General features: G+C 40.3%; 1 protein-coding gene across 1 annotated transcript in view; it reads left to right on the plus strand.

Annotated features, from left to right (window-relative positions):
* Positions 1 to 12,069, plus strand: part of LOC139748906 (death-associated protein kinase 1-like) — a 1,274,027-nt gene that overhangs the window by 173,522 nt on the left and 1,088,436 nt on the right. Inside the window, exon 6 of the mRNA XM_071662270.1 lies at positions 7,831 to 7,983. Coding sequence (XP_071518371.1) covers positions 7,831 to 7,983 — 153 coding nt within the window. The remainder of the gene's footprint in view (positions 1 to 7,830; positions 7,984 to 12,069) is intronic.

Genomic DNA, 12,069 nt, shown 5'->3' on the forward strand with positions numbered 1-12,069 from the left:
AGACTGCTGTTGTGATAATAACTGTGGAAAAGTATCTAGTGAAAGGTAAAAAATTATGTTCAGTTTTATGGATGTGGAGAAGGCATATGACACAGTCTAGTAGAATGATTTGTAGAATGTGTCAAGGATATATGGGGTAAGGAGACAACAGTTGGATGGTTTGAAAGCCCTCTACAGAGTAGCATATTACATGTAAGAGTGGATGGAAAGTTCAGCAAAGGTTTTGGTTTACATGTGGGTGTGAGACAGATTTTTGTGATAAATATGACTGTGGAAAAGTATTAGTGAAAGGTAAGAAGTTGTATGCAACTTGTATGGATCTTGAGCAATCATATGACAGTCGAGTGGAATGCTTTGTGGGATGTGGTAAGGATATATGGTATAGGGGGACAACTGCTGGATCGTGTAAAAGCCATCTATAAAGGAGCAAGTGCCAGTGTAAGAGTGGATGGAGAGCTGAGTGAAAGTTTTGGGATACATGTTAGTGTAAGGCAGGGCTGTGTGATGGCATTGTGGCTCTTTAATATATATACAAATGGAGTGATAAGAGAGATGAGCAAAACTAGGGAAAAGGGGTGAAGAGATGGAGTGTGGCAATGAGATATGATGGCTTGTTTGTAAATGATGTTGTGTTGTTTGTGGAGAGTGAAGAGGAGTTGCAGAATGTTGTGTATTTTATAATGTGCGTATGCAGGGGAGATTGTAGGTAAATGCAAGTAAAGGTAAAGTAATGGTGCTCGAAAGGAAACGGAGGGAAAGTATAGATTTTGTAAAACCAAATAGAGTGAAAGAAGAAAGTGCACTAAATTGTGCAGTGGATATGGTGGGGTGGGGACTGGAAGAATTGAGGAAATTTAAGTATCTGGGAACTGTCTTGGGTAAGTGTTGTGATATGGAAGGAGAGATAAGGGAGAGAGCAGTACAGGGTAGAAGAGTAATTGGATCCCTTAATGAAATAATGAAAGGTAGAAGTGTAAGTATGGAAGTGAATAGAGGATTGAAGGACAGCATAGTCCTCCCAGCCCGGACCTATGCAGCCAAAACAGAGGTCAGGAATCCAGTCAGTGGAAATGAGCTGTTTGAAGAGCATATGGTGTGACTAGATGGAATGAAGAATGAAATCAAAGTATGTATGAGAGATGTGGTATGGCAAGGAATGCTAAGGGAATGAATTGTAGAGTGATAAAATGGGTAACATAATACTTTGAGGTGGTTTGGGCATTTGGAAAGAATACAAAACTTGGAGTTTACAAGGAGAGTGTATGATAGTACAGTTAAAGGGGTCATTGTGAGAGGAAACATCCTTTGACGAATGGAAACAGATTTGAAGGGTGCTTGATTGAGAGAAATGGTGGAAAAATGCCCAGAATGGTGTATGCAAGGGAGGCATGTAAGAACAGGGATAAGTGGAGACTCTTTTGCTGTGACCACCTCTTGATGGTAGTTTCTGAAGGGGATGGGAGTCAGAGATATAGATAGATAGATAGATAGTGAGGCAGGGCTGTGTGACATCACCATGGCTTTTTAGCATATGTATGGATAAGAGTGATAAGGGGCTGAAAGCAAAACTAGGGAAAGAGGGTGCAGATATGGAGAGTGGTGGTGAAATATGGTGGCAAGTAACAAGCCCGTGGCAAGTGACAAGCCTGTTTTCTGATGATACTGTGTTGTTTACTGTGAGTGAAGAGAAGTTGCAGAAGGTTGTTAGTGAGTTTTTTGATATATGTAAATGTAGGAAATTGAGGGTAAATGTAAGTGAGAGGAAAGAAATGGTTTTTAAAGGGAAACAGTGAAATTATAGATTTTACAAATCTCTATAGAGTGAGAGGAAATTGTACTAAACTGTTATAGATATGGAGGAGAAAGATCAGAAGAGTTAAGAGAATTTAAGTATTTAGGAGCCATCTTGGGGAAGTTTGGTGATATGGACCGAGAGATATGGGAGAGAGCAGTACAAGGTGGAAGAGTCATTGAGTCCCTTTATAGGATAATGAAGGGTAGAGGTGTATGTATGAAAGTGAATAAAGGATCAAGGGACAGTATAGTCCTCCCAGCCCTGACCTATGTAGCCAGAACATGGATATGGAATGAGTCACAGAGATTAAGATTCTAGGCTGTGTTAAGAGGAGTATGTGGTATGACTAGATGGAAAGAACAAAGAAATGAAAGGGTGTATGAAAGATTTGGTATGGCTGGGAATGCCAAGGGAATGAATTGTTGAGTGGTAGAGTGGGTGAAACATAATGCTTTGAGGTGTTTTGGGAAAGGATGCAAGATGGGGAATTTCCTAGAGTGTATGATAGTACAATTAAAGGGGTTGGTATAAGAAAAAGACCATCTGTGACCTAGGGAAAGAGAGTAGAGGAGCACTGGACAGAAAAATGGTGGAAAAATGAGTGGAATAGTGTACATGTGGGAGACCTATAAGGACTCTTTTGCCTTGGCCAGCCTCTTCATGAGAGTTCCCAGAGGGAACAGCAGTCAGAGTGATAGATAGATAGATATTTTTTTTTTTTATATGTTTAAGGCTCCAGTTGCAGACAGATGTCTACATCAAGGCTGGGCCCTAAATGAAATATAGAGAATGATTAAATGGAAAAAGAAAAGACAAGGGAAAGAATGTATGAATTTTTGAGACAGTGAAAAATCTGTCTTTTGAAATGTGCCTGATCATTGTTATTGGGAAAGACATGAGAAGGTAGAGAGTTGCAAAGCTTTGACATGTAGGGAAAGAAGCAGTTATCAAAATGGCCCACCTTTGAGTTGCTGATGGCCACACAGTAATCGTGTGATGTAGCAGCTTGTAGATTATTGCATGGTCTAGCTTATGGCGTGGGCACACAAGCAGCCAGCTATCAGGAGCAGAAACCAAAGTAATACCTATAGAAGAGGGAAAGTGAACAACACTGCAGCACAAGGCAAGTGGGTCAAGTTTGCAAGTTAGCCTGGGACAGTTTATAAGAGTGATCATGTTCAACTCAACTCTTTCAAGTAAGGATGCAGAGCTAGAACCACCCCAGTGTGAGAGCAGTACTCCATACAAGGACAAATAAGTCCCTTGTATAAATGGAGTAAATATTCAGAAGAGAATAAGTTTCAACATCTGAACAAGACCCCCAGTTTCTTAAGAGGCACACATAGCTATTCCTGCTATTCCTGTAATGAGGAGTTTCCAAGAAAGAGTGAATGCTACAATAACGCCAAGTATGTTCATTGAGTCAGGAGGTGGAATTACAGGAACTGCTAAAGGAGAGATGAGGTGTAAGATATTTTCAGTTTGTATGCTTCTTTGTGAGAAGACATGATCTAGTATGATGGTGTATTAGCCCCTCTCATCCTAATATGTTCATTGATATGCTGGTAAAGGAAATTTTCCTTTATACACTGTAAGAACGTGTGTCCCCATGTCTCATCTTAATATGTTCATTGATATACTGGTATAGGAAATTTTCTTCTATACACTCATAATAACTTGTCTCCATGACTCTCATCCAGTTTCTCTTACTCCCTTTCTTTATAATTGAAATCCCTCTCATATTAAAACTTTTCCATCTATGGGAAATGCATGTTTTACTGCTTCATGTACAATTCTGATTGTTCCTTCATTGTTCTCAATGTATATTTGTTGTGGTTCTTTAGAATTCTTTGAAGGATTATGTAGTATCATGACCACTATGCACTTCTTTCTTACCATTTCCCTTCCCATTACATATTGCGTTTCCTTGTATTTCCTGAACCTTAAGGCTGTCTCTTATGAAGAGAGCCATTCTTCCTTCCCTTTTGTTATCCCTTTCCATCTTTGCTTCCATGTATCCTTCTGGACAGACTAGGTAACAACTTATCTCTTTAGTAAGTTTTGTTTCCTATATGTGGATGTGAGGTTTTTAACATGGGCATGGATGGAGTGATAAGAGAGGTGAAAGCAAAAACTAGCGAAAGGTTGCTGAGATGGAGCTTGGCAGTGAAGTATGGTTGCTAGTGACAAGTCTCTTCATGGATGAGACTGTGTTGTTTGCTGAGAGTGATGAGGAGTTACGAAAGGTTGTAAGTGTGATTTATGATGTGTATATAGGTAGGCAATTGAAGGTAAATGATAGTAAAAGTAAAGTAATGGTGTGTGAGAAGAGACAGAGTGAAAAAGTATAGATTTTGCAAAACTCTGTTATGAGAAAGAAGAAAATGTGCTAAGCTTTGTTATAGATATGGGTGGAGAAAGACTGGAAGAGGTGAGAGAATTCAGGTATTTAGGAGTTATCTTGGGTAAGTTTGGTGACATTAAGGGAGAGATAAAGGAGAAAGCAGTACATAGTAGAAGAGTCATTGGGTTCCCTCGTAGAATAATGAAGTGCAGAGGTGTAAATAAGGAAGTGAAGAAAGGATTAAGATATAGTATTGTCTTCCCATCTCTAACTTATGCTGCAGAAACATGGACTTAGAATGAGTCACAGAGCTCAAGAATCCAAGCTGTTGAAATACGTTATTTGAGAGGAGCATGTGGATGACTAGATAAAGTGAAGAAAGAAATGAAGGGGTATAGGGGTGTATGAGAGATGTGATATGGCAAGGAATGCACAGGGAATGGAGTGTGATGTGTCAGAGTGGTTGAAACGTAGTACTTTGAAGTGGCTTGGGCCTATGGAAAGAATGCAAGATGGTGTCTAGTCTCTCCTCTTGCCTTGTTAGATGTGTTCTGTTTTTAACCTTCTGATTTTATTTGCTTTTCTTTCTCTCTTTTCCTGGTCTGTCACCTATGATGAAAACTCTGTGGGATTTCCCCTTGTCTCAAAGTTTCTTAAACTCCCAAAGTACCATTACTGGTTTGTCCCAATGTTCTGACAGTGTACATGAGTTTACCTTATTTCTAATGCTTTTGCTGCGAAGCCCAACTGAAGTCAAGGTGCACATCATTGCGGCAGACGAAAGTTGATGGCAGTCAAAGATGGTTTGAAAAGCCTGCACCGTTGGCTGACACTTCATGGTCAGAAATAACCCTCTTGAACCCAGATAGCCTTGCTTTTTGCTTATATTTGAGTTTAACCCTTTGAGGTACAACTGTGGCTAAGTCACTTTCTAATGACATTTATTCTTATTCTTGTAATGATTTCATAATTTAGGTTGAAGTGTCATAAAATCAAGATGTTTAAATGTTTGTTATGTATTATTATGCATAAGTAAGGATTATTATTATTATTATTATTATACTTTGCCGCTGTCTCCCGCGTTAGCAAGGTAGCAGGAAACAGACGAAAGAATGACCCAACCCACCCACATACACATGTATATACACAAATGCCAACACACGCACATATATATATTTTTTTTTTTTTTTTTTTTTTTTTTTTTTATACTTTGTCGCTGTCTCCCGCGTTTGCGAGGTAGCGCGAGGAAACAGACGAAAGAAATGGCCCAACCCCCATACACACGTACATACACACGTCCACACACGCAAATATACATACCTACACAGCTTTCCATGGTTTACCCCAGACGCTTCACATGCCTTGATTCAATCCACTGACAGCACGTCAACCCCTGTATACCACATCGCTCCAATTCACTCTATTCCTTGCCCTCCTTTCACCCTCCTGCATGTTCAGGCCCCGATCACACAAAATCTTTTTCACTCCATCTTTCCACCTCCAATTTGGTCTCCCTCTTCTCCTCGTTCCCTCCACCTCCGACACATATATCCTCTTGGTCAATCTTTCCTCACTCATTCTCTCCATGTGCCCAAACCATTTCAAAACACCCTCTTCTGCTCTCTCAACCACGCTCTTTTTATTTCCACACATCTCTCTTACCCTTACGTTACTTACTCGATCAAACCACCTCACACCACACATTGTCCTCAAACATCTCATTTCCAGCACATCCATCCTCCTGCGCACAACTCTATCGATAGCCCACGCCTCGCAACCATACAACATTGTTGGAACCACTATTCCTTCAAACATACCCATTTTTGCTTTCCGAGATAATGTTCTCGACTTCCACACATTTTTCAAGGCTCCCAAAATTTTCGCCCCCTCCCCCACCCTATGATCCACTTCCGCTTCCATGGTTCCATCCGCTGACAGATCCACTCCCAGATATCTAAAACACTTCACTTCCTCCAGTTTTTCTCCATTCAAACTCACCTCCCAATTGACTTGACCCTCAACCCTACTGTACCTAATAACCTTGCTCTTATTCACATTTACTCTTAACTTTCTTCTTCCACACACTTTACCAAACTCAGTCACCAGCTTCTGCAGTTTCTCACATGAATCAGCCACCAGCGCTGTATCATCAGCGAACAACAACTGACTCACTTCCCAAGCTCTCTCATCCCCAACAGACTTCATACTTGCCCCTCTTTCCAGGACTCTTGCATTTACCTCCCTAACAACCCCATCCATAAACAAATTAAACAACCATGGAGACATCACACACCCCTGCCGCAAACCTACATTCACTGAGAACCAATCACTTTCCTCTCTTCCTACACGTACACATGCCTTACATCCTCGATAAAAACTTTTCACTGCTTCTAACAACTTGCCTCCCACACCATATATTCTTAATACCTTCCACAGAGCATCTCTATCAACTCTATCATATGCCTTCTCCAGATCCATAAATGCTACATACAAATCCATTTGCTTTACTAAGTATTTCTCACATACATTCTTCAATGCAAACACCTGATCCACACATCCTCTACCACTTCTGAAACCGCACTGCTCTTCCCCAATCTGATGCTCTGTACATGCCTTCACCCTCTCAATCAATACCCTCCCATATAGTTTACCAGGAATACTCAACAAACTTATACCTCTGTAATTTGAGCACTCACTCTTATCCCCTTTGCCTTTGTACAATGGCACTATGCACGCATTTTGCCAATCCTCAGGCACCTCACCATGAGTCATACATACATTAAATAAGTAAGGATACGTCATGATAAAATACCATGCTTTTAATTGTGCATGAGTTGGCAGCACAGTGCTGGTTAACATCATTTCAAATCTGGCATTTCAATCATTTTTCTGCATCCTTTACAGTTTGTTCATTGTAATGAATGTTAGTTATGTAATATAATGCAAAAATAAATATATGTTTTATTGATTTTTAATGTTTTTAACAAGTGCCCTTGATCTGGCAATGTGGGGCTGCTTAGCATCCTTTTAAATCTGGCACTTCAATTCTTCATATCCTTTACGTATAGTTTGATATTTTGAATCTATGGAGTAATAAATCTGTTACATTTGAGGAAGCATATGTCATTCTGCAGGTATCAGAACATAGATACTTTATGTAATTATTCTTCATTTATTTTTGTCCCTGCTATCAGATGTTGCTTTTAGGTTATATCAGTACTGATGAAAACCCTTTGTTTTGCCTTGACGGAAAAGTGATGAAAAAGGAGCAGTTGCCATTTTTACATTATACTGAAGAATTCACACTCCTGTGGAGTGCAGCTGGAAATTCATTTCAAGATCAAAAATTTGTGTGTTACTGCCTGTCTCAAGTTTTTTTTTTGTGTCTAGGGAAAGCCTTTAGATGCTAGTGACTTGGCATATGGCCACTAGTAGCATAATGTTTAGTTATGAATTTCTCAATGACTTGCTTGGTCTCAGTTCTGAGATGTCTCTAATATCAAAGGTGCTTTTTCAAAAACTTTGATAAATGACATGGCATAGCCAGTTAATGTACTAAAGCTCTGTTTTGTTTTAAGTACTTTTACCTCTGTTTGTGCACACCATTACCTTTACATTTGTAAATTGTATCAAATGGCACTCTTTTCTTCTTTGTGCATGCATTTTAAATGCCCATCCATTTTTTTTTCAGACTTTCTGGATCTTCACCATTCTTGGGCAACTCACAGCAAGAAACTTTTAACAATGTAACAGCTGTGGACTATACCTTTGATACTGAATACTTCTGTGGCACCTCTGATTTAGCGAAGGACTTCATCAGTCGGCTGCTAGTGAAGGACATCAGGTAATAAGCTCCTTTTCTAAAAATGAATTGATGTTTCTGTATTATGCAGTTCACAGGATTGAATTCATTGTGAACAGTGTCAAGTATTGCTATGCATCAAATTCTTCTCAAATGATAATTTTTGATTTACAGGATAGATTGTAATCAGATGAATTTTAATTGAGAATTGATCCAAAAGTGGTCTGTCTTAATGTGGTTAGCTTGGAAGCTTTTTGGCAAAGCTTTTTTTGGCATTAAAACTGGGATTCTAATACTGGTGATCATACCCATCAGTCTCTTCAAATAGATTTGCTTCGAGTGGCAGGATGGAGGATGGAAGGAGGTAATGGGAGGAGGGAGGAAAGAATGTAAAGGAATAGTAGTAATATATGTGTGGTTCCTTGTTTCTTGCCAGATTTAGTTCATCCTATGAGATATAAGAGATGTAGCAAGTGAGGGTATAACTGAAGGGATCTGGTATATAGTATAGTTAATGAAAATCATGACCGAGTGCAGGTATAACTAGATGGATGGGGTACTTAGTACTGTGAATGAAAGGAGTTTTGTGCTGAAAAATGACTGGTAATTATGAATAGCTGATGTAGCAGTGGTATATAAGTTAGTGTTGCTGAATATGATGCATTCACAAGTCACTCAGGATCCAACCCACATAGGCTTGAATCTGCAATCAACTCAGCTGATCATCCTTCCTTATGGGCTGATCAGTAGATTGGGTTGGCATCTTATATGTGTGTACATATATTATTTTTACATATGACAGCTTGAGAGGGGATGTGAGTGGATGTGGCCTTTCTTTGTCTCTTTGTTGCTGCCTTGCTGATGTGGGTGTTGCCAATCAGGCGTTGGTCAGAAGAAAAGAATATATTTATTATGATTTTCACCATTTCTTTCATGCATTTATACTGTCTCCAGGGTGGCTTCAGGATTGCTTGACAGTGAATAAGTATGAATATGTACATGTGTGTATGTATATGTGTAGATACGTGTATGTGTATGGATGTGTCTTCTCTTGTCTGTTTCTTGATGCTACTTCACTAGTGTGGGTCATTTTTCGTCTGACAGTGGAAATGGCAATCATGTATAATAAATCAATAAAATTTTTATCGCACATAATTGCTGTTTCCTGCATTCACGAGGTTGTGCCAGGAAACAGACGAAGAATGGCCCATGAAGTCATGTACACACGTATATGCATGAATGCCCATGTATGCACATATACATATCAACATAAAAATACATATACATACACAAACATGGACATACATACACATGTAAATACCCATACTTGCTTGCCTTAATTCATTCCTGTTGCTGCCCTGCCTCGCAGGAGACAGCATCGTTATCACCTGCTTTAGCAAGGATTGCGCCAGGAAAACAGACAGAAAAGGCCACATTTCTTTACACTCAGTCTCTAGCTTTCATGTGTAATCCACTGAAACCACAGCTCCCTATCCACATCCAGGCCTTACAAATCTTTCCTTACTTTACCCCAGATGCTTCACATGCTCTGTTTCAGTCCATTTCCAGCACATAAAAAGATGTTCTGGAAGGAGGTAAATAAAGTGCGTAAGACAAGGGAGCAAATGGGAACTTCAGTGAAGGGTGCAAATGGGGAGGTGATAACAAGTAGTGGTGATGTGAGAAGGAGATGGAGTGAGTATTTTGAAGGTTTGTTGAATGTGTTTGATGATAGAGTGGCAGATATAGGGTGTTTTGGTCGAGGTGGTGTGCAAAGTGAGAGGGTTAGGGAAAATGATTTGGTAAACAGAAAAGAGGTAGTAAAAGCTTTGCGGAAGATGAAAGCCAGCAAGGCTGCGGGTTTGGATGGTATTGCAGTGGAATCTATTAAAAAAGGGGGTGACTGTATTGTTGACTGCTTGGTAGGTTATTTAATGTATGTATGATTCATGGTGAGGTGCCTGAGGATTGGGGGAATGCGTGCATAGTGCCATTGCACAAAGGCAAAGGGGATAAGAGTGAGTGCTCAAATTAGAGAGGTATAAGTTTGTTGAGTATTCCTGGTAAATTATATGGGAGGGTATTGATTGAGAGGGTGAAAGCATGAACAGAGCATGAGATTGGGGAAGAGCAGTGTGGTTTCAGAAGTGGTAGAGGATGTGTGGATCAGATGTTTGCTTTGAAGAATGTATGTGAGAAATACGTAGAAAAGCAAATGGATTTGTATGTAGCATTTATGGATCTGGAGAAGGCATATGATAGAGTTGATAGAGATGCTCTGTGGAAGGTATTAAGAATATATGGTGCGGGAGGCAAGTTGTTAGAAGCAGTGAAAAGTTTTTATCGAGGATGTAAGGCATGTGTACGTGTAGGAAGAGAGGAAAGTGATTGGTTCTCAGTGAATGTAGGTTTGCAGCAGGGGTGTGTGATGTCTCCATGGTTGTTTAATTTGTTTATGGATGGGGTTGTTAGGGAGGTGAATACAAGAGTTTTGGAAAGAGGGGCAAGTATGAAGTCTGTTGTGGATGAGAGAGCTTGGGAAGTGTCAGTTGTTGTTCGATGATGATACAGCGCTGCTGGCTGATTCATGTGAGAAACTGCAGAAGCTGGTGACTGAGTTTGGTAAAGTGTGTGAAAGAAGAAAGTTAAGAGTAAATGTGAATAAGAGCAAGGTTATTAGGTATAGTAGGGTTGAGGGACAAGTCAGTTGGGAGGTAAGTTTTAATGGAAAAAACTGGAGGAAGTAAAGTGTTTTAGATATCTGGGAGTGGATCTGGCAGCAGATGGAACCATGGAAGCGGAAGTGGATCATAGGGTGGAGGAGGGGGCGAAAATTCTGGGAGCCTTGAAGAATGTGTGGAAGTTGAGAACATTATCTCAGAAAGCAAAAATGGGTATGTTTGAAGGAATAGTGGTTCCAACAATGTTGTATGGTTGCGAGGCGTGGGCTATGGATAGAGTTGTGCGCAGGAGGGTGGATGTGCTGGAAATGAGATGTTTGAGGACAATGTGTGGTATGAGGTGGTTTGATCGAGTAAGTAATGTAAGGGTAAGAGAGATGTGTGGAAATAAAAGGAGCGTGGTTGAGAGAGCAGAAGAGGGTGTTTTGAAATGGTTTGGGCACATGGAGAGAATGAGTGAGGAAAGATTGACCAAGAGGATATATGTGTTGGAGGTGGAGGGAACGAGGAGAAGTGGGAGACCAAATTGGAGGTGGAAAGATGGAGTGAAAAAGATTTTGTGTGATCGGGGCCTGAACATGCAGGAGGGTGAAAGGAGGGCAAGGAATAGAGTGAATTGGATCGATGTGGTATACCGGGGTTGACCTGCTGTCAGTGGATTGAATCAAGGCATGTGAAGCGTCTGGGGTAAACCATGGAAAGTTGTGTGGGGCCTGGATGTGGAAAGGGAGCTGTGGTTTCGGGCATTATTGCATGACAGCTAGAGACTGAGTGTGAACGAATGGGGCCTTTGTTGTCTTTTCCTAGTGCTACCTCGCACACATGAGGGGGGAGGGGGATGGTATTCCATGTGTCGCGAGGTTGCGGTGGGAATGAATGAAGGCAGACAGTGTGAATTGTGTGCATGGGTATATATGTATGTGTCTGTGTGTGTATATATATGTGTACATTGAGATGTATAGGTATGTATATTTGCGTGTGTGTACATGTATGTATATGCATGTGTATGGGAGTGGGTTGGGCCATTTCTTTCGTCTGTTTCCTTGCGCTACCTCGCAAACGCGGGAGAGAGCGACAAAGCAAAATAAATAAAATAAAATATATATATATATATATATATATATATATATATATATATATATATATATATATATATATATATATATATATATATATATATTTTTTTTTTTTTCGCTGTCTCCCGCGTTTGCGAGGTAGCGCAAGGAAACAGACGAAAGAAATGGCCCAACCCACCCCCATACACATGTATATACATACGTCCACACACGCAAATATACATACCTACACAGCTTTCCATGGTTTACTCCAGATGCTTCACATGCCTTGATTCAATCCACTGACAGCACGTCAACCCCGGTATACCACATCGCTCCAATTCACTCTATTCCTTGCCCTCCTTTCACCCTCCTGCATGTTCAGGCCCCGA

Source organism: Panulirus ornatus, chromosome 6 (assembly GCF_036320965.1).
Source record: "Panulirus ornatus isolate Po-2019 chromosome 6, ASM3632096v1, whole genome shotgun sequence".
Classification (NCBI taxonomy): domain Eukaryota; kingdom Metazoa; phylum Arthropoda; class Malacostraca; order Decapoda; family Palinuridae; genus Panulirus; species Panulirus ornatus.